Consider the following 23,799-nt stretch of genomic DNA (forward strand, 5'->3'; position numbering starts at 1 on the left):
AGAATAGGGACTGCTTGGTGACCAAAATAAGTGGGGAAAGTGGTTTGAAAAGAAGCTGTGGGAGGTGATGGACTATTTTGCACCAGTAATAGGGAGAAATGGTATGACCGCCAGTAAACACCAAGTGCTTACTTCTGGGAGCAGGAAGCACTTACGGGTCGTGGGAATTCCCAAGTCTTGTATGTCCTGGTTTTGCCCTTTCTTAAAACACCATCCTTTCTGAAAGTTCACATCTATCTACGTTCTGCTGAAATCTTGAAGCTTTAAACTGTAGACTCTTGTCCTGGGCTTGTGTTCCTCATGCTACTCTTTGCTGTCACCTCCCAGAAAACAGCTTCTGTTTAAATCACATACCTGATCTAGGCATTCTAGACCCGCCCCAGGGAGCAGAAGCAAATGAGGAATCACTGCTCCTCAAGCAGATCTTGGCTCCTGGAGTCTTTTGACTCTCACTCCTTCCCTCCATTCCTGTTCCTACTTCTTTGACTCCTTTTACACCTCAGAAAACTCTAGGATTAATAGTCCTAGGTGTTGAGTGAGGGTGGATAAATAGGGTCAAACTGCGAGCCGTTCTTATGACCTTGATTGGGGCTTTTTTGGTTTTACAAGTTTCCTTCTCTCCATTGAAATCCCACACCAGTGTTTGGGTTTATAATGTGGCCTCAACCAATGTGTGGTTTCTTGGTGGGTTTGTGTTTTTCTGTTGTTTGTTTTTGTTTAGCTTCCCTTGAGAGAATAAAGGATAATGGAGAGAACTGTGTAACAAGGTCCTGGTTTCTCTTGCAACACAATAGCCCGACTTGCCTACTTTCATGTGCACCTTTGTACTGTCAGCCTGGTAAACGGCATCCTCATGGGTGTTCACCAGCTCTTCACCCGTCGGTCCTAGATGAGCCCCTGGCCGGCCTCACAGACATGGGGGTTTATGCGTGCTGCAGCAGTGGGCATGATGAACGAATCGGTTAGCCAGTGGACATAAAAGGCTTACCAAGTGAAGTAACTTTAAATAATTGGCTTGGATTGGCCAGTAGCCAGGAATTGGCTTTTAGAGAAACGTAAGGCTGAAAGGGGTTTTTTGTTGTTGTTTTAAAAAAAAAAACAAAAAGCCATTTGCTGTAGATGATGAAAAGGTAGAGATTGCCCTCTACAGGCTTACTTCCAGATAGTTGTGTCCAAAAAAAGCTGTTTTTCCCCCATTCCCCTCTCCTGCCCCTGTTACAACAGAAACGGGTTATGTCTCGCCCCTTAATAACATGTAAAATTTGTACAAAATATCTTCTATGAAAATGATTTGTAATCTGTAGACTTAATACCTGGGAGATGTCTCGAGATGTAAAATCCCATCCTTTGGGTTGTGGGGTTAATTTTTTTTTCTCCAAATAAATCTGATCTTTAAAGTTCAAAAAAAAAAAGACTACAAAGTGCACCATAATAAATGTATAAGGATGATGAAATGTTTTTAAATATATTACCCCTATAATTTAGCACTAAATTTTAAAATATGCAAATTAACATGAAATAGCATACTTTGCAATTTGGGACAAAGATTAATTTTAACAATAATACCCAATTTTGGCAAAGGCACAAGGAAATGAGTACTCTCAAACACTATTAATAAAAGCATCCATCAATATCGCCTGTGCAATTTAGGAATATTTAATCACAATTTAAAAACTACATATGTATTGACTCAAAAGTTCTGCTTGTAGGGATCTTGTCCTCCTCCCCCTACCCTAGCGGTCAGCCACTCTCCTTTCATAATAATAATATCCTTGCTTTCCTTATATTTCTGTCACTTATGTATGCATCTTATATTAGTTACAGCACGTTAAACTACTGTAACAAAAAGCACATAACTGCTCAAAATCACAAGAGAAATTTAATTCTCCATTAAGGTAGACACTGTGGGCTTCTAGGGATCAACTCCGTCAAAAAGCTCAGGCTGAGGGAAGCTCTGTCACTCTCAACACCTGACCCTTGATGACTGCCATATTGCTCTGATGACTGCCCTCCCAGCCCGGGGGAGAGCAGAAGGGCACTGAGAAGCGTGCGTGGGAAGTCTTAGGAATGATGTGTCGAAGTGGCACAATTCCACTCCATACCACAGAAGCAAACTGTGTCACACGTGCACACCCAGCTGCAAGGAAGGCAGGGAAATGAGGTGTAGCTGGACAGCCAAGTGCCCAACTCTAATTCTAGAATCATGGAAGGAAATAACAGATTTTGATGGACAGACAATAGTTTTGCCACATGTTTGTAAACAACATGGCTGAGTTTTACCTGTTTTTGAACTTTAAATGAATGGAAACATACTTATGTGATTCTTTTTTATCTGGTGTCATTCGTCTGTGCTTATGCTCTTTGGGAAAAACAGTCTTAAACATGTGTACACACAATATGGTACAGAAAGAAATGCTCAGGCTGGGACTCATGCTGAGCCACAGAGTCCCAAAACAACCATTTCACTAGCAAATCACACCTTCTAGACTCCCTTTCCTCATACACAAATAAAGAGTTCATTAATATGCTCTCTTAATTTCCGTGATTGGTCACGCTATCAATTATATGATTTCCACACCTATTACCATGATGTGTACTGAGCCAGCCAGTCGTTCCCCAGAACCTCCTTTCCAGCAAGACTGGTAATGCACATCTGCATAATGGCTGCTTGGCCAACTGAGTACCTTTCAGATCCAGCAAGCACAGCAATATTAACTGGTTTGAACTTCGGCCCTTATGACCCTGGCCTCATAAACACTATATTCTAACTATGCTAACTCATCAAAGAGTCTACACATGAAATATTTAAAGCTGATTACTAAGCTATTTGCTTTAAGAGAATATTTCACAGAAATCTCTCCTCTGTTAACAGTGGTTGTCTCTGGATTCAGGAATGGAATAGTTAGAGGAACAAAGTGAAAAAGAAGCATATTTTTGTGATGGTTTTAAGATATGTCCACAAATTCTTTGATAGCCCTCACTCCAAAAGGTGGGGCCTAATTTCCCTCCCTATAGGGTGAGCCGTATTTGGTGACTCACTTTTACTAAACAGAAGGTGGTAAAAATGTCTGTGGCTTATGAGGCTGGGTCATAAAAAACACTGAGGCCTGTGTGTGTGTGTGTGTGTGTGTGTGTGTGTGTCCATCTGTCTCATCGCTGAGGGAAGCTAGCTGCTACGGCAAGAAGATACTCAGGCAGCCACATAAAGAGTCCATAAAGCAAAGAACTGAGATCTCCTGCCAAAAGCTGGTGAGGAACTGAGACCTACCAGCAGATACTTGAATGAGCCACGCTGGAAGCGAGGCTTCAAGCCCCAGTCGAGCTTTTGGATGACTACCCCTTCAACCAGAGTGACTACAATCTCATGCAACCCAACCAGAACTAAATTACTCCTGGATTTCTGACCCACAGAAACTATATGAGATAGTAAATATTTATTCATCTTCAATCATTAAGTTCTTTTTAATAGAGTTGGGGAGAGGCATTATTTATTTTATTTTTTAAGTAATCTCTACACCCAACATGGGGCTTGAACTCATGACCCCAAGATCAAGAGTCACACACACTCTTCTGACTGAGCCAGCTAGGCACCCCAGAAGTTACTAAGTTCTGAGGTAATTCATCACACAGATAATAGATTAATACACTTATTCTCTCACACACACACACACACACACACACACACACACACATTTCAAAATTAATTAGTTTTAAACACCTCTTTCCCAAATATAATTTTCTCACTCAAAATATACTAGCTTCTCTAAATCAATAAGGTCACTTTTGGAAATGTCCTCTCCCCCTAAAAATAGAGTAAGTACCAGAAACTGGTAACTCTTTTGGACTCTACAAGAAATATCCTCTGGGCATGCTGTGGTTCTCAGATGGGGGTAGAAAAGTAATGTGGCAGTGCCAACAGCTGTGCCAGTGCGATCTCAATGGATCAGGAGGCTGCTGGCACTCTAAGGCTCAACCTTGACCCCAGAATAAGACATATAAGTAAAGAATTCACGTTCAGCCACAATCACAAAAGGAGAATGCTACTGCTCTAAGTTGATTTTTCTTTAAACAAAGTTTTATAGGTTTAAATGAGTTGTGTTCCTCAAACTAATCTTAAAGAATTTCCTACTTGATTTCAACCTACCAACTATTTTCCTTCCATAAGCTTAGCAAAGAAGAGAAATTAATGGAAATAAAATAAAACAAAGCCAATTTTTAAGGAAAAACATGTTACAAAATAGTGTTGTGATGAAAATTATACATAAAGTCTTTGGTGAAGTGCATTTAATAAAGTTGGCTTGTGACATTATGTTACCGGAGTTATATCAAGAAGGACACAGAGGGCTGCCTGGCTGGCTCAGCTGGAAGAGAATCCAACTGTTGGTTTCAGGATAGTGAATTTGAGCTCCATGTTGGGGGAAGAAATTACTTAAAAATAAGTAAATAACAACAAAAAAAGTATGCAGAAATTTAATCAGTAATTTGAGGAACAAGAGCAGGGAATTTTAGTAAATGATTTTGCCTACTGACACAAAGCATTTTGTTATCAGTTCAATTGTTTGATAAGTGGGTCATATTAATTCAAAATTGTTAAGTGTTAAATGACTCCGTCATTAGTGATATGACCTTGAACGAGTGGTTTAGTCTGTCTCAGCTTTCTCATTTGTTAAGTGAGATAATAGTTCCTATAGCGTAAGGTGGTTCTAAAGAGTAAAGTTAGTAATTCACAAGCATAAAAGCACACAGTAAACAATCAACGGTACTCAGTACCATTAGTATTAGTAGTAAACTATGTGTAATTTCGAAAGTGATATTTAAAAAGTATTTAGTTTTACGGGGCGCCTGGGTGGCTCAGTCAGTTAAGTGTCTTCCTTTGGCTCAGGTCATGTCCTCACAGTTTGTGGGTTCGAGCCCTATGTCAGGCTCTGTGCTGACAGCTCAGAGCCTGGAGCCTGCTTCAGATTCTGTGTCTCCCTCTCTCTCTTACCCTCCCTAGCATGCGCACGCATGCTCTCTCTCTCTCTCTCTGTCAAAATAAATAAATAAATAAATAAAAAGTATTTCATTTTAATAAGTCTAACTCTATTACTGAAGTGACCAGGTAAAAAAAGTTGATGGGGGGAAAAATATACCAAAAGAGAAAGTAAAAAGTCCTAGATTTCAAGCCCATTAAATTTAACAATATAGAGACTTGACAGACAGATTTATCAAATGTTAAGTCATATGACCACCTAGTTCTCAACATTCTTGAGCTATCCAGAAGTTCATAGTTTTTGTAAGGAACCTGAAAATACAACTGATACTAAAAAGCACAATTTGATGAAGATTCTGCAAAGGCATAAGATAATTCTAGTAAGTCAGCAAAAAAACTAGAACAAAAAAACAAAAATAAAAAAGGGAAGGTATTTTGGCTGATACTTTGAAGTCTTCCCTTAACTACCCCCTGCCTTCTTGTTTTTATTGTTTTTTGTAACCACATTAGTTAATTGGCCTAAATACACCTTTTACTAAATTACTTTTAAAAAGCTGAAGGCAGAGAGAGGCACAAATGATCAACCAAAAAGTAGTTAATACGTTCAACAAAGCCAATGATAAATTTTTACCACCAAAGGAGCACCTGAAGGCAGCTCAGTCGGCTGAGCGTCCGACTCTTGATTTCAGTTCAGGCCATGATCTCCCAGTTCAGGGGTTACAGCCCCACATCCGGCTCTGCACTGACAGCATGGTGCCTGCTTGGGATTCTCTCTCTTCTCTCTCTCTCAAAATAAATAAGTAAAGGTTTAAAAAAAAATCCTTACCACCGTAAAATCGAAGCATACAGCCAAGGTCAGGGTCTGCTGCCTCCTCCTGTATGCGCACCGGGTCGTCAAAGCCCAGCCTGGCTAAGTAATCGTAAACGATCTGAAGAGGTCGCTCAGCAGGTTCCAGCCTCCTGCTCACACAATTCAAAAGGACAGTATTTAGTAAGAAAGAAAAATGCTTCATTTAATTTTAAAAATCTTTTAATGTTTGAGATTTTTACTTCTGTGTCAAGGTTTTTTTAACATCATATGATACAACTAATCTAACCAAGAGGTGCTCAAAGGTTTTGGTCTCAGAATCCTTCTAAGGTCTTTGAGAACCCCAAAGAGCTTCTGTTTACGAGGGGTATATCTATTGATAGTTATTGAATTAGAAGCTGAAGTTAAGAATTTATAAATATTTATTCATTTTTAAAAATACAAAACCCATTATATAATAACATAAGTAATACTTCTTGAAAAAGGTATTTTCCAAAATCGAACAAATTTAGTGAGGAGAATGGCAATTTCAATAAAGCACAGCTAGATTCTCACATCTGCTTCCACATTTAATCTGTTGTATTAACACGCTGTGTAGCCTCTACAATACCCCACGGTAACTCATGAGAGACTGAGAGTGAAAAAGAAAATTAATAACTTATTGTAATTATGAAATAATTATGACCTCACGTACTTCCTCAAAGAGTCTCAGAGACTCCAACAGGGTGCTTTGAGAACCACTGGCCCAGAAGATGGTGAAACCGTGAGACATAAAAGATTACACTTGGCCATAAGTGATTTAGTATAAGCTGCACACATAATCAGAGACGTAGTCTTTGAGTTGCCTACTGTGTCTCAGGAACTGTGTATTTCCACTGGCTTCAGAGATGATTCCTGCATAAAAACTAGAAGTCAATGACCCAATAATTCCCCACACGTCATTCTACTATGTGGTCCCAAATGAAAGCTAAATTAAAGTGAGAATGTCTAGTAATTATTTGTGGCCTTTAGTGACACCACATATTTTAAATCATACAGACCTAAAACATTTGAAAATATTTAAAAAACAAAAATGTTCAATGTGTATTTTGATAGAAAGGGCTACATCAGTCACAACAAGAACACAGCCCTTCTACAACTGTTTCATTAGGAACACCCAGGGGGCTCAGTCAGCTGACGCAGACTCTTGGTTTCAACTCAGGTCATGATCTCATGGTTCATGAGACTGAGCCCTGTGTCTATCTGGACTCTGCACTGATAGTGCAGAGCCTGCATGGGATTCTCACTCTCTCCCTCTGCCACTCCCCACTCATGCTCACTCTTTCTCTCTCTCTCTCAAAATAAATAAATAAAATTAAAAAGAAAGCAAAGTTATAAATACAGTGACTAAAAGCATAAGATCCCAAAATCAGACTGCCTGGGTTTGAGTCTTGGGTTTGCTCTTGGACAAATTTAGCTAACCTCATTGTCTTAAATTCCTCATCATATATAATGGGAATTACAACAGTACCTAACTCATAGAGTTGTTCCTCAACTTATTTACTTACAAGATGATATTATATAGTAAGGCGGGTGTTTAGCAAAATAGCTCACATAAATGTTCAATAACATATTGACAACAACTCTTACGATTGGAATCAAATTTTAATTAGAATAAAAATAGAATATCTCCTCATCTGAAACAACCACCAAAAAACAAGTATAGGAAAGTATGTGTGTGTTCAAAAGGTTTTGAGGAACATTAGTCTTTACGTCTTAAAAGGATTCTGTTTAGGAAAGTTAAGGGGCACCTGACTGGTTCAGTCAGCAGATCATGCAATTCTTGGTCTCAGAGTTGTAAATTCAAGCCCCAAGGTGGGTGTAGAGATTACTTAAAAATAAAATCTTAAAAAAAAGAAAAAGAAAAGAAACTTAAGAATTATATTAATTAGAAGAAACATGATACACTTCCATTACTGCAAAAAGATAAAAAGGATATCTATGTTTTATGGTTAAAGAAGTAGAAAATACTGTTGGCAGTAAGATTTAAGTAAAAATAACAAAATACTAATACTACAAAGCTGAATGTAAACAACTACCAAAATCGTAGAGGCTGCTTTTAGGCAACAGGCTTGAGCAATATGAACTTGAGCAAGGCAAAAGGGCCCCCAGCGACTATTGGCACAAAAGTGACACAAAAAGGCTCAGTGAGCCATACGGCCTAACTGACCAATGGGTTACTTGCAACCAAGCACAGTTCTTAAGATTACCAAAAAAGGGAAAATCCCATATGTGCCTATACCCTCTCACTCCACCCTGTAACTGGAGCCCCTCACTACCACCTTGTGGTAGACAGTTTCTCCTTTGCTGCCCTGGCCTTTGCTCCCTTACTGTGTAGTCAATAAACTTTTACCTCTTCTGTTCTGCCTTGGATGAATTCTTTCACTGCTGGTACCTCTGGCCCCCATCCAACCCCATTCAATCGAAACATTCCACAAAAACAATAATTTAGGAATGAAAATCATACTGATGAGCACAAAAACACAAAAATAAAACAACCACCTGACCCCTCCTGACTGTTCAGTGTAGACTTTTATCCGTAAACTCAGAACTGCTACAGGAGGAATGGCCAAAGAACCAAAACCCTCAGAGAAAAATATGGAATTCAATAGAAGTAGAAAATAAACTTTTCAGAATAAAAACATCAGTTACAACTAATCTCCATTCAAATAAAATAAAAATTCACAAAGGGCTATGGCAATATTAGGCATTTTCCCAGTGTAGTGGTAGAATTCTTCTAAGGACGATGTATTTTAAGAGGGACTTCCAATAAGTGATATCCTGGAGGGGGCAACTAGCCATGTAATCTGAACACTGAGAGATTAACCTGGGCATAAGAAGGGCAGACTGAGCTGTCGCTATCTTCTGGTGTCAGGAAGGATTAGACTTCCTCTGGATCACTCCAAAGAATGGGACTAGGAAGAAGCACAAGTTGCACAGGTAAACCTGTATCAAAAATGAGGAAGAACTTATTAGAGATGCCAATAATGAAACAGAATGCCTCTCACAATAGCTCATGGAGAGCGAGAGAGCCATCTGTCACAAATAATTTAGATAAGAGTCTCCTAAAAGAATCAAGTGGGGCCAGATGATCTTTAAAGTCTTTTAGAACTCAAGAGTCTATGAGGTACCAAGACAACTTCCTAATATAGTGCAAATTCTACCTGAATCCTGCTATTATTTTCAGATACAGAGTTCAATAAACTTAAGTATCATAATTCCAGAAAATGATCACATAGCCAGGACCAAGAAATAATACTTTCAGGCTAAATCTACTAGCTCAAGTTTTCAATCTCTGTCTAGAAAACCAATAGAAATGGAAACATCCAAATTCTGACATGTTTTACATGATCAAATTTCCTTCCTAAAAAGGCTCTGTAGATTTTTTAAACCCTCTATATACATTTCCACCTAAGGAAAGTATTTTCCCTTGTAGGAGCGGGAAAAAAAATCAAGAGAATCTCAACATCTGCCCTTATTAATTTAGCATAAATGAGTAAACAAGAAATATTTTAAGAACTGCAAAAACAAGTAAAATGAGAACTAATTCCATTTACTCATTAAGCTCATCTGCTTAAGAGACTAGAGAGTATGGGGGGAGGGAAATGTGTAATATGCTTACAGATCAATTTTGTGTTCCAAAGTTCCAAAACTTTAACAAGTTGACACACAGCTATTTGTTAAATCTCTCACAAATCAAAAGAAAATTATATACTGCTAAAACAGGTGTAGGACAGAATAATATTGGCAGTAAAAGGTTCTGTTCAGCATTTGAAATACGTTCGCTCCTGCTTTAAGGAAAGACAGTAAGACTGTAAGTTTTAGTTTGCTTCTAAGGCTTCTAGGAGCTGCTATGGTCCTTGTAAATAAGAATAAACGTGGTTATTTCTCTCCAAACCAGCCAACCAATACGACAATGCTATCAACAGACATTTACAGCTCTTAGCCAGGAATAGCAGCCAACAGTTATTCTAAATGGTACCCACAGGTAAGACACATGCAAGAGAAGAATACATTTCATTCCATGTATCATGTCACAAGAATTCTAGTTAATAGTAGGAGGCAAAAGAACACATTATTAAAATATAATACAGGGAATAAAACAATTAAGACCCTAATAAAGCACAGCAGCACTCTCTACCTCAAATTCAGATTAAAACCCAATCCCTGGCCACTTATAAAGGTAAAATCAGCAAACGTTAATATCAACAATACAGACAATACAAACAACAACAATAAGGATACTTCCATGAATGTCTACTCCACGCCTGACACTATGCTGAAAGTGTTTAACCTTTTACAAAGCTAACATATTAAAAGCCTAGCTTCTTTTAGGTAAACCACAATATTTTATATAGTTTATATAGTTAAAACAATTTATGCCGAAGAGAGCTCAAAACACTTTATATGTTAACTTACACCAAAGAACCTAAAAAGTTATGTTTGAAAATAACTGTATTCCATTAGTCTAATATACCATCATTTGAAAATAAACTATTTTGTGTGAATCGTTATATAATACAGAATTTTACACTAGTCTTTGCCCCTGATTCCTGAGGTGGAGGGGATTCTAATTTACTGAATAACAGGAATGTCTTAGTCATTCATGAGCTCCTGACATCACCTCTAACAGATGAGACGACTCAGAATGGGGGCTGGCAAGGATAAAGACCAACCAAGGGAAGAGAAGATTGGGGTCTGGAGCCAGCCTGACTATGGGGAAGGAAGAGAGGGCTGGAGAATGAATGCCAAGCATGTGGTCAATGAAACAATTAAGCCTACCCAATGAAATGCCAATATAATCTGTATGGAAATTCCATGGACATTCCTGGTGGGTGAACACACAAAAGTGCTTAGAGGGTGGCACAGGGAGAGGGCATGGAAGTTCTACATTCATGACCCACCCAGACCACGCCCTATATGTCTCCTCCTTTGGCTAGTTTTAATTTGTATCCTTTGGACTAAAACTATAATCATAAGTATAACACTTTCTTGAGTCAGAGTCATTCTAGTGAATTACTGAACCTCAAAGGATCACGGGAACCCCCAAATTTGTATCCAATTAGTCAGAAGTGTGGCTAGAATCTAAAGGGCAGTCTTGTTGGGGACCATGCCCTTTAATTCACATAGTCTGGGAAAACCTGGGTAGTATCAGAACTGTATTTCAGAAAACCAGATGATATTGCAATAACCATTAAGGAAGAAAAAAAAAAAACCACTGCCAATTAAACCATGACCCATCAACAACTATAAAATACGAACTGATTTCAGAAGTACTAAGATGTAAAAAACAGGGGTGCCTGGGTGGCTCAGATGGCTGAGCATTTGACTTCAGCTCAGTCATGATCTCATGTTTCATGAGTTCAAGCCCCGCATCGGGCTTGCTGCTGTCAGAACAAAGCCCACTTCAGATCCTCTGCCACCTTTTCTTTCTCCCCCTTCCCTGCTTGTACTCTTTCTCTCAAAAATAAACATTAAAAAAAGATGTAAAAACAAAAATTAACAAAAACAAATTACTTAATGTATAACACATTATTTTAGATTTTTTAAATAGCACAGAAATATGAAGCACAAAACAAAATTAATCTCTTTCCTTCCTCAATGGTAATCAGTTCAGTATGCATCATAAAACAGTAAACATTTTAGTGACCTTCATGAAGTCACCCCAGCAAGTCAATGACAGAAAAGTAATTAGAATGCAGAATCCCAAAATCCAAAGGTATTTTTGTTATAAACATCTCACTGTCTCTAAGCTTATCATAAGAGATAGTTTATCAAACACAGAAATCTTACTCGTTTTGATGACTAAGAATAAAAGTAAATATATGACCATGAGCCAAGGGGCACTTCACTTTGTCCTGTACGGTATCTTGTTACAACTTTTCAGGCAGAGGCAATGATTACACTAAACTTCACTAGTGAGTCAGTTATCACTTAAACAGTTCAATAAAAAAAGACAAACTAGGGAGCCTGGGTGGCTCAGTTGGCTGAGTGTCCAACTCTTGATTTTGGCAGCTCAGGTCATGATCTCATTGTCCGTGGGAATCTTTGCATTAGGCTCCGTGCTGTCAGTGTGGGATTCTCTCTCTCCCCACTTCTGTCTGACCCTCCCCAAATCACGTGTACTCTTTCCCAAAAGAAATAAATAAATAGTGGCACCTGAGTGGTGCAGTCTGTTAAGCTCTTGATCTCAGCTCAGGTCATTTTCACAGTTCGCGAGGGCAAGCCCCACATAGGCTCTGCATTGATGGTACAGAGGCTGCTTGGGATTCTGTCTCTCCTTTTATTCCTCCATCCCCCCGCATTATGCAAATGCATGTTTTATCTCTCAAAATAAATAAACTTAAAAAAATTTAATTAATAAATAATTTAAAGAAACAAAAGACAAACCAAACATTATCATGTAAGAGCGATGGGCTGGGCCACCAGGTGGTAGTGGGAATGTGCTGGCAACTGGCCCTCTCCAAGTCTCTGTTTCACATTTATGAAACAAAGGGAAATCATCTTGGTTACTCCCACTGGCAAGTTACCGGCCTTTTGGGCAAGGCCATTCTTTGTTGTACAAGTCTATCACATTGAGGGCATTAAGCCTCTCTGGCCCTTGGCCCCTAAATGCTGGTAACTCCCTCTAGTGGATGTGACAACCAGCACACCCTGTCCCAAATGGAAAGGGCCAGGGAATTAAGTTCGGAAGACTTTGTTTCCCTAGTTGATGACCTCTTTCAGGTTCCTTCAAGTGCTACAATTCCATAAATAAACAGTCCCTCAGTTTCACTTAAGTGACAAGTCTGTGACTGTAAAAGAGTACAGAAAGAAAAAGTCATGGGTGACAGAAGAAATGAGGTAATCCCATTTCTAGCCCCGAGTCCAGGGAAAGCAACAATATAGCGATTCATGAACTAAGATTCAGTCATGGCAACATGAGTGAGTTGACTGATTTGAAACAGCCCAAATAGGTAACACTGCGTACTTACTGGGTGCCAGACATCGAATTAAGCACTTTACTTGTTGACACTCAAAGTGAAGCACATCTCTTAGGAGCTTCATACAGAATCTCAGGCCCCACCCAACCTTCTGAATCAGAACCTGTATTTTAGGATGTGTGCTGCTGAAGTGAGCACTAGAATCTATATTTTAAGAAGCTACCCAAGTGCACATTAGAGTTTAAAAAGCACTACGTTACAAGTATTAATTCATTTGATCTTCATAACATGTGTAATTAATTTTCATCATGACAGCTCTATAATGTAAATATCATTCTCCATTTTATACATCAGTAAACCAAGGCATAGAGCATTATATAACTTACATAGTGATGGTGAAGAGCAAGGATTTGAACCTCCACAATCCTGTTCTAGAATTAAAGCTCTACATCATTGTTGCCTATTATTTCTCAATTTTTAAACAAGCCACAGTATTTCCAGAAAATGAAATCTTCTGTAGCAATTAAAACTGATGTCTAAGGAATTTTTAATGACACAGGAAATTAACAGAAAAATGCAGTAAACAAAACTGAATATATGGTATGGGCCCAAATATGTCATTTTTAAAATTATGCACACATTTACTTTGAAAAAGATCTGAAAAAAATACGTTAGTATGGGGAGTCAATATATGGGATCTCATGTCAGGATGCTGGAGTTCAAATTCCAGCTCTACCTCTTATTAGCTGAATGATGCAGAGGCAGCTTTTAGGCAACAGGCCTGCCCGCTGCAAACCTGGGTAAGGTCAAAGGGCCTGCGGACCGAGGCAAGGACACCAACAGGCTCATTAAGCCATAGGCTCTAACCAACCGATGGGCTACTTACAACCAGTCAGTTCTTAAGATTACCAAAAAAGGGAAAACTCCAGTCATCCCTGAATTCCCTCATCCCACCCTCTAACCAGAGCCCCTCACCACCACCTCAAGGCAGACTGTCTCTCCTTGGTTGTTCTGCCTGCTGCTCCCTTATCCTGAGTCAATAAACTTCTATCTCTTTTTTGTTTGTTTGTTTTTTAAATAAACTTCTATCTCTTGTTCTGCCTGGGGTGAATTCTTTCACCCTTCGCACAGCTGGCCTCCATTCACTGGAGCACCCCACATTTGGCGAGCCCCCCATCTGACTGGGATAGTCCACAAGTGATCTTAGGTGAGATTCTTAACCTTTTTAAGCTTCATTTTCCCAAATGAAAAATATTTACCTCACAAGATCACTGTGAAAATTAAATGAGGTAATCTACAAAAAGCATAAGCCTTGAAGTTTTTCATTTTCATTTTCCTAAATTCCTACAATGAGTGTGTTATACTTCAGTAAATAGCAAAAAAAAAAAAAAAAAAAAGGATGATGCCTACGATTGTCAACTATCTTATAGGCTATTACAAAGAAAGTACTTATTCCTCTGATTAGAGAACACAAGACTGAATCCAAGCAATTACCAGTTGAGTTAGAGATCTTAAAAAGATCTGTAAATAAATATGACTGAATGACTGAAGAGGAAAACTGAGTAAGGGACGCAGAGCCAGTTCCTCTCCAGGAGGGCCGAGCTGAGGACCGAAGTCCGCCACCTGCTTTGAATGACTGAGCCCTCCCAGCTCCAGGCAGTACCTGCCAGACTCTGAACAGGCTGCAGGAGCTTCAGCAAAGCCTCCCTCTTCCCCGTCCCAGAGAAAGGCTGCTGCCTCTCTTGGAGTTACGATGAGGATTTAACGAGAAGAGGACCGTAAAGCACTAACACAGTGACTGGCAAAACAAGCAGTCAGTGTCGGCTAAAATCCATCATCACCACCACCATCGCCATCCTCTGAGTAAGACTTCTTGAACTCCTACTCCAGCAACAGAAATGTAGTCATTCTTCTCAAATGGCAGTTCAACAGCGTTTTCATTATTTTCTAATCAATTAGATCTACGAAGAGTTATTCCATTACAAAATTATCAATGCCCCAGGGCTAAAAAAAAAAAAAAAAGACAAACTTTCCATTTTAAGTAGTTTGGATTCACAAATTATTTCACATTTGGACTCTTAACTACACAACTTGTAGCAGCAAGCCAATTCTGAGTTTCTCCACTTTTCTGTATGTCTGCACACATATACATAGTATAAAAAAAGGAGTAAGTCTTATGTTTAAATACATGAACTCTATCAATCGTTATCAGCTATAATGTAGGTCAAGGCTTTGCACCTGATATAATTAGATCGGAATCAGTGTTAAGATTTAGAAAAGCCCAGGGATCACCCAGTCTGATCCTTTCGTTTTGCAAATGGATTTACGAAATGTAGTTAACTGGTGAACAAGGAAAACATTCAAATGTTAATCTACTTTTTCAAGAATTAGTACAACCCCTAAAAGGAGCACATAGTAAACTTCAGTTTAGGCTTTTTAAATGACATCAATTCTTAGCTCAGCTAAAGGTGTTACTATTATTATCACATGTTGAGGTGTAAGTGGGAGCTTCCTTTCTCACTTTTAAGAGCCGCTCACTTTCAATCTACACATGTGAATTGTTTCAAGACATCTGTTACAAGGAGGAGGGAGGAGAGGAAGTCAATGGTCAGGCATTAAGTTCCTACATGATGTCTATTTCGAAGAAGTAGTCATTTTTTAGTTGAAGCAAAGAGTTCATTAACACAGTATAAGACTACTATTTATATAAAAAATTTTAAAGAAATACAAGTGGCATTTGAATCTATGAAAGTATGCTCAACTTCACTAATTAAGATAAATGAAAAATAAAATGACAAATTAACAAAATTCCATCAGAATTGCAAAAATCTAAGTCATTAGGCTTGAAAAAAGATTTGCCCTTGGAATGCTGACTTTATGAATCTTTAAAAACTGTTGACAATCAGGTCCATTCACAAGCACATTATTCACAAGAAAGTATGTGCTCACATGCTTGAGTATTTGTCTATATTTACATATAAAATCTAATCCTAACATGTTTTGGAGAAAAAGGAAAATAGACATATGTTTACATTATTTGTCAAAGTTTAACTTCTTTGAAGAGAAATTTGACAATATGTATCAAAATTATACATGTACAGGGGTGCCGGGGTGGCCCGGTCAGTTAAGCATCCGATTTCTGATCTCAATCTCAGGGTGATGAGTTCAAGCCTTGCACCGGGCTCTGTGCTGAGCACAAAGCTTACATACAAAAAGAAAACAAAACAAAACAAAAACACTGTAAATGCATATATCCTCGACCCAGCAATCCCACTTCCAGGGGTTTATCCTACGGATTACCTCCACATGGGAGAAATATCATGGGTAAAAGGATATTTACTGCAACACTGCTTGCAGAAGGAAAAAACTGGTGACTATCTCAAAGGAGATCAGCAGGGGCACCTTCGTGGCTCAGCTGGTAGAATATGCCACTTTTAATCTCAGGGTGGTGACTTCAAGGCCCACATTGGGTGTGGAGCCTACTTAAAATTAAAAAAAAAAAAAAGAAGATTGACTAAAATGATGGTAGACTCATAAAATGGAACATTATGTATCCCTTAAATAAATGTAAATTATATAAATATTAATATAAAAAGATCTATAAAAGATTTCAAGTCTATAGTGTGCTGCATGTAGCACTATTAGTTTTAAAATTTATATATGGGGCACCTAGCTGGCTCAGTCAGTAGGTCATGCAACCCTTGATCTTGTGAGTTCCAGCCCCATAGAGACTACTTAAAAAATTAAAAAATAATAATAATAAAATTTATATAGAAAGACACATACTTATGCAGGAGCACATATATTTCTCACTCTTTTCAATTTCATTCTTTTTACATGTATTATTTTTTTAATAACTTAATATATTTATTTTAAATTAGATATCTGACCCATGATGTAATCCAAATGAAGTAACTACCAAACTTCCCTTCGCTGATGGCTTTTAAATTCAGGAATCATAACGTCAGCATTCCAAGGACAAATCTTATTTCAAGCCTAGTGATCCCACAATCAGCATCAGTTCTAAACACAGCTAGAATCCGAGAGCCCACTTCCAAGCAGAAACACGGACGGCTTACAGCAAGAGTGGTAAAACTCAGACTTTACCTGACGAGGTCCCCATGGAGCTGTAAATACAGACTTTCCCTTCCCTCGCCGGCACAGATTTCTGACGCGGGCGTGTCCACCGTGCACAGGACGAGACGTAAGTCCGAGGCGGCGGTTGTGGCGGCAGCGGTCGTGTCTGCTCCATAAAGGTACACACAACCTCTCCTCACATCTTCTCTCAGCCAGTCTCTCTCTCGAGAACCAAACCTACTTCTCCTGTTCAAACAGGTTCTGCTCCCATTGCGTTTCATATTTCTCTAAAAAACATCAAGACAAAGAAATCACTACCTATAATGTCTGGCTGAATTAGACACGTCAGGTCTTCACGCCACCCTTCCACTCTACTTTCACCAACACCTCCTCTCTAGGGGCCTTGCACATCCGCCATGCCCATTCCTAAGCTGGATAATGGCTCTCTCCTGCCAGCTGTTCAGGACTCAGTCCATCATCTTCTCCGACCCTTTCTTTTTCCGATATTTTCAGAAAAATGTCAAGAATAATAAAACATCTGTGTAACTATTACCCATCTTTCATAAAATTTAACATTTTGTCATATTTATTTTAGATCCTTATTCTAAAGAACACATACACAACATATTCTTTTGTTTTTTTTAATGGTTTTTATTTTTGTTTTTTGAGAGACAGAGAGAGACGGCACGAGCAGGGGAGGGTCAGAGATAGAGGGAGGTACAGAATCAGAAGCAGGCTCCAGGCTCTCTGTCAGCACAGAGACTGATGCGGGGCTCAAACCCACGAACCGTGAGATCATGACCTGAGCCAAAGTCAGACGCTCAACCAACTGAGCCACAACATGTGCCCCACAACATATTCTTACATATACTGCTGAAGCTACCTGATACCCCACCAATTCCATTTCCCTCCCTCTCTCCCCAGAAACAGATGCTCTACTGTGTTTGGTATTCACCATTCCATGCATTTTTCTGTCTGCCATATATGTAGATATCTATAAATCAAATTTTATTTTACATGATTTAGAACTGTAAATCCTAACATACTTATGTTTTACCATGCCACTTTTTTGGGGGGGTCAACACTGGTCATGCTAATGACCCAGCTCATTCATTTGAATATCCCATTATATGAATAGATTGCTATTTATCCATTCTCCTGCTGATAGCATTTAGTTTATTTCTAATTTCTCACTGTTAGAAACAATACTGCATTTAATGTTTTTGGATATGTCTTTAGAATGCAAACTGAAAGCTTCCCTAGAGTCCTGAGCCTCTGCCTCACATCCTAAATAAGCAAGTATAGAATACTATACAAATATTCTTTATACTCTAATCATGTTTCCAAAAAATTATGGTTGCATTTGATAATTTGGGTATGTGAAATATACACATTGTGGTTATCTCAAAGCAAAACAGCTGCTCTATGACAAGACTCTAAAGATCAGTATTTATCTGCTCTTTTTTATGATGGTCCATTTCTGTTCCCTTTAATATAAAGGCAATTCCACTAACACTTGCACTGCCATGCCTCTCTAGGGTCAGTCTCCATGACCTGTTACTGTTTCAGTCATATCCAGCTATCAATAACTCCCTAAGCATGCCACGATTCCATAACTCTGTGACTTGTCTGAAGTGGCCTTCTCCAACTTGTCCCTCTGACAAGACAGCCTTCAAAACTCTACTCATATGTTACCCTCTCTGTGTTCTCTATGGAGCCTTCCATATTTTCCATCCCCTCTCTCTCTGCATACCTAGAATCAGTGACTTCACTTTTTCCACAGCAGAATCTCTTCACCTTGAATATGCATCTATTACTATGGGGATCACAATGGGTTTTAATTACATATTTGATATTTCTTCCTCTCTACTTATACGAGAATGTATTACAGTGCCTTAATACCTGAGAGGCACACTGATGCATGCACAACTTAACTGACATCACAGAAATGTATTCCCAGTCTATACTTTAGACCAATTTGCTCTGGCAAGAAGTTGAAAAAGCCTGGGGGGAGAGGGAATCTTCTTTTTTATAGAGAACCCTAAAATCTTTTTTCCACTTTACCAACCACAAAGTAAAGGCTTTTGTTACTATTCCTCATTGGAAATCAGACATACCTATAAATAAAGCAAATATTATTTTTTTAATTACTAAGATTAAATATTCGAATATAACTGTGGCACCTAAAATTCAATTTCTAAAGCTGATAAAGAAAAGGGAAGGATGGGGCGCTTGGATGGCTCAGTCGGTTAAGCGCTAGACTCTTGATTTCAACTCAGGTCATGATCTCATGGTTTGTGAGATCAAGCCGCATGTCAGGCTCCACACTGACAGCACAGAGCCTGCTTGGGATTCTCTATCTCCCTTTTCCTCCCCCATCATGTGTGTGAGCATTCTCTCTCTCTCTTTCAATCAATCGATCAATCAATCAATAAACACATAAATAAATAAATGAAAGGAGAAGAAAGAAGGCATTCCCAGGCAGGAAGAAAGAAAAATATGAGAATAACTTCATTGTTTAAAGATAACAGGTAAATCCATTGTTTTACAGATATTAAGGATTTGAATATAGCTATTCAAAACCATGAGGATTATTACTGATTCTAACCTTAGATAAGTAGGATAAATTGCTGCCACAGGTGGGAACTAGTTCTCTCTCTTCTCAACAAGAGCACTTTCTCAGAGCTGAACATCTCAAACTTAACAAAGAGCTTTCAAGTACTTATTTTATAAAGACAAAGGCCATTATATTTGTATCACCAAGTAATTTTAGCCACTGAATAACTACTGATTAGTTTAAATACTCCTTATTTTTTAGTCTCTGGGAAAGATTAACTGGTCCATCTAAAAACAGTATTCTAGGGGCGCCTGGGTGGCTCTGTCGGTTAAGCATCTGACTTCAGTTCAGGTCATGATCTCAGTTTGTGGGCTCAAGCCCTGCGCTGGGTTCTGTGCTAACAGCTCAGAGCCTGGAGCCTGCTTCAGATTCTGTCTCCCTTTCTCTGCCCCTCCCCCACTTGTACTCTGTCTCTCTCTCAAAACCAAAATTAAAACATTAAAAAAAAATCAAGGTAATTCTTAAAAAAATAAAAACAACCCAGCATTCTATATGGTACAGTGACATCTATACAAAGAAGCTCAGCATTCTACACTGAGTGGAGAGAAGTTTTGCTCACTGCTATTAAGAGAGAACAAGTAGATACTATTCTACACAACCACCGAAAAGCTTCTTTAACAAAACTTTTTAAGGTCAAATAAGGCCCAATGATCTTATCAGTCTTTGAAAAGTCAATAGAAACCCCAGGAAGTTATTATATTAGTTCATCCATGATTTTTCTCCTGTGAGGATTTTTAAAGTCATTTTTAAATGTGTTTATATATTTGTATCAAGACTATAAATTCCTGGCAGCTCTTTTTGCCCATGGGTCATGTCCCTGTGTTTTAACAAAAACACCTTTTTGTACCAAAAAAAAAAAAAAAAAGAGGACTACATTCCCTAAGAATTTTACCAAAACACATGTATTGTTGATCAAAGAATGTGTCTCCTACATATAAGACATATTACATCCTATAAAGATAAACTGCTGAGTTAGAACTTTAGTAGATATTGTGCCGTCACACCTGCTCAGGGGGCATTTAAAAGGCCTAGATACCACGCAAGCAAAGCCTTCTAGCAACAAATGTGGATGGACTGGTCAGCTATTATTAGCTATTGCTAAATTACCTAGTGCTTCCTTCTCCACTGTATAAAGCATCAGATAACTGCTGGAAAGGCTAGTACTGTCCTCTGATATACTTTCAGCTTTCAGAATCACTTTTCCACTGAAATTGCTAGATTAAAAACATTCTGTTGCTTCCCTTACTCTTAAATAAAAATTGTTGACAAACTTTCCAAGAGGGGACAGAACTATAATTACTTCTCACATCAAACAAGTGTAAAAGAGCACATTTAAGATTTAAATATATTTCTAGATGCACAAGTCTTTAGAGTAAGCCATGAATTAAGTACCTACTTTAAGCTTTTAACTCTCTAAAAACGAAAATAACATGAGGGCTGTAATGAGTTCAAAGGTGATAAATTATTAAATGTTCACATACAATTAACTCTAATATATGTATGGTAAAAACAGTCTGGTCAAGTAACTCTCCCTACTCACTAAGTTCTCTCAGAATGTGAAATTCTGGGGACGCCTGGGTGGCTCAGTGGGTTAAGCATCTGACCGGCTCAGGTCACAATCTCGCAGTGAGTTCTAGCCCCACACCAGCTCCATGCTGGCAGCTCAGCGCCTAGAGCCTGCTTCAGATTCTATGTCTCCCACTCTCTCTCTGCCCCTCCTCTGCTCATGCTCATGCTCTGTCTCTCTCTCTCTCTCAAAAATAAACATTAAAAAAAATGTGAAATTCTGTAAGGTATGCTCCCGAATTCAAAACTTTAAACCAATATAGCCTCAGGGCACCTGGGTGGCTCAGTCTTAAGCGTCCCAACTTTGCTCATGATCTCCCGGTTGGCAGGTTAGTGTGTTCAAGCCCCATGTCGGGCTCTGTGCTGACAGCTAGCTCAGAGCCTAGAGCCTGGAGCCTGTCTTCAGATTCTGTTTTTTCCCTCTCTCTCTGCCTTCTGCTCACGCTCTCTCTCTCAAAAATAAAAAAAATAAAAAAAATTAAAAAAATTAAAAAAATTTTAATGTATAACCTCAACTCCAGGAATATATATGTTAAGGAATATTCTGGAAAGGGTGGGATAAGGATGGGAAGAATGTTTCAGTTCATTAAACTCATTTTGGTATTCACGGATTTTTAAGAACCATATACACACATTATTTGGATAAAAACTTGAAGCTGGTTCTGACAAAAACGGATCTCATGGCACTCACTGTCCAGCTGTAACTTCTTATCTTGTACAGTCTGAGTAAAACAATAATTCCCAAGTTGTAGGAAACATGTGGAAAACGATGCTTCAGAGGTACTCCCAATAATCTTAAAAGTATTACCAATTACCAGTATATTTATATTCCAACAACAGTAAAAGGGTACATCCTAATTAGCAATTTGCTAAATAAATCTGGGAGTGGAGTTTTGAATCAAACTTTCCGATATCCCATACAGATGGACCTAGATCTGATCTGGCTACCTTATACTGGCTTAGCTATACTAGCCTTTTCAAGAAGATCTATATTAGACAATAATGATGCTCATGATTTGGTATTAAGTATAATAAAAGCATTATAAAAAATAATAAGCCTTTTCCAAAGGAGCTTTAGAGAAGAACAGGTAGGAGATTACCTTCTTCTACCTACAGATTCTTGTCCAGTTTCACTGGACACAAAATTCAACTACTCAGTTACTTAAAAGAAACTTCTGTATGCAGAGCACATAGCACCTATTCACCATAGCCAATCCCCTTACTTTGCAAGGATTATTTAAAGTGTTGACCATGTGCAATAAAGCAAGAAATGCAAGGGCATTAGACACTGTCAACCTCCCATACCACCAACACAGTACTATAATCAAAATCAATTTCTGGAATCTTTCTAATGGTCCCCAGATTGGAACCCCAGGGAACCAGTAGTAAACAGGATCACTTCCTGGAAGTCTAGGAAGGTTGGACCCTTGAATCAAGAGCCTCCTTTCTCAATTCCTCCTCTCTCATAATTCACTCCCTCCCCAACAAAAAGTTGCTATAAAAAAAGCCAAGGCTGTTTATCTTCTAGGCCAGAGGGCATTACCTATCTCTCAGACCTGCCATTTCCTGATAAGCCAGGGCAGAACTTTTTCTTTTAACTTCATTCACAATTTACACTTGGTGACCTTAGAGTTTTAAATAAATGTCTAAGAGCCTTAAAGTAATTATATTTAAGATTTATGATTAAGTAAGTTAAAAATAAGTATGTATAAGGTTTATGCAGAAGTAAAGGTAAACTATGAAAAGTTATTTCTTTAAGTCACTGCATTAAAACTGAAAGGTAGTAGCAGAAAAAAATGTTTTGTATTCTACAGAGTTCTATTTTACACTGTTTCATGGATGGATTCACCAGATGCGTTACATCTATTATTTTTTTTATTGTTCCCACCTTTGTAGTGTCCTACAAAAAGTCTCAATAATACAATGCTCAGGCTTAATCCCGATTAACTATTAATGTATTTTAACATCACGTATTTTCAGTTTTTTTTAAAGACATCAAATCCTCTAAATTTTCTTTTCTCTCTTCCGTCTCGCTGGCAAGTTTAATTCTGATTTCCTCTTGTAGAACTCTAGAAAGAATTCTATTCCATTTCCAGAAAGCCATCGTTTATATATTTGACCTACAGAAAAATTTCTCTCCAACTATTTCCGAGGCCAGTAGGAAACTCCATCCAGTTAATCTCTCACCAGTCCTCCTTTTAAACCATCTTTACAGTTGCCTCCCGACCTTGCACTGGTTGTGCATTTAAACTTCTTGTCATCCCCTTCAAGGCTCCACTCCCCACCTTGCCTGCATCTGCTTTCCTTTCCCTCCTACTCCCCCCAATTCCTGCCCCAAAACCCTGCTGCCTGTTGCATAACCGCTCCCCGATTACCGTCTCCCTCGATTGTTACCCCACTCCCGAAAACAGGAATGCCCTTTTTGCCGAACCCCTCCTCCCCGCGGCAACACGCCCAGAGATTCCCGGAGATTAAGCTCCTCTGGGGATTCTCGCCGGCGGCGGGCAGGTCGAGCGTGCAGGCCTGCGCCTCGGAGCCGAGAGCCGGGTCCTAACTTCGGCGGTGAGCCCCGAGGGTAGAGTCGGCCCGCTCCACCCAGCGCGGCCCGGAGCACACCGCAGCGCCCGGCCAATCACCGCCGCCATCCTCCCGCTGGGGTGATGTCTTCAGGTGTCCGGGGAGAAAGCCCTGCGTACTTCCAGCCCTGCTCTCAGGCCACGGGAGACCGGTCCCCGGCCCTGAGCGAGGCCGAGGGAGGCCGAGGCGGGCCCCCGGGTCCCGAAGGAGCTGGGTGGGC

The 23,799-nt window shown here is 39.1% G+C and overlaps 1 protein-coding gene across 1 annotated transcript in view; it reads right to left on the reverse strand.

Moving 5' to 3' along the window:
• The window catches only part of PHLPP2 (PH domain and leucine rich repeat protein phosphatase 2), a 66,916-nt gene extending 49,816 nt beyond the window's left edge, over nt 1-17,100 (reverse strand). Inside the window, exons 1-2 of the mRNA XM_029925815.1 lie at nt 16,850-17,100; nt 5,799-5,932 (exon numbers count right to left, since the gene is read on the reverse strand). Coding sequence (XP_029781675.1) covers nt 5,799-5,932; nt 16,850-17,100 — 385 coding nt within the window. The remainder of the gene's footprint in view (nt 1-5,798; nt 5,933-16,849) is intronic.
• Nucleotides 17,101-23,799: the final 6,699 nt, after the last annotated feature.

Source organism: Suricata suricatta, chromosome 16 (assembly GCF_006229205.1).
Source record: "Suricata suricatta isolate VVHF042 chromosome 16, meerkat_22Aug2017_6uvM2_HiC, whole genome shotgun sequence".
NCBI lineage: Eukaryota > Metazoa > Chordata > Mammalia > Carnivora > Herpestidae > Suricata > Suricata suricatta.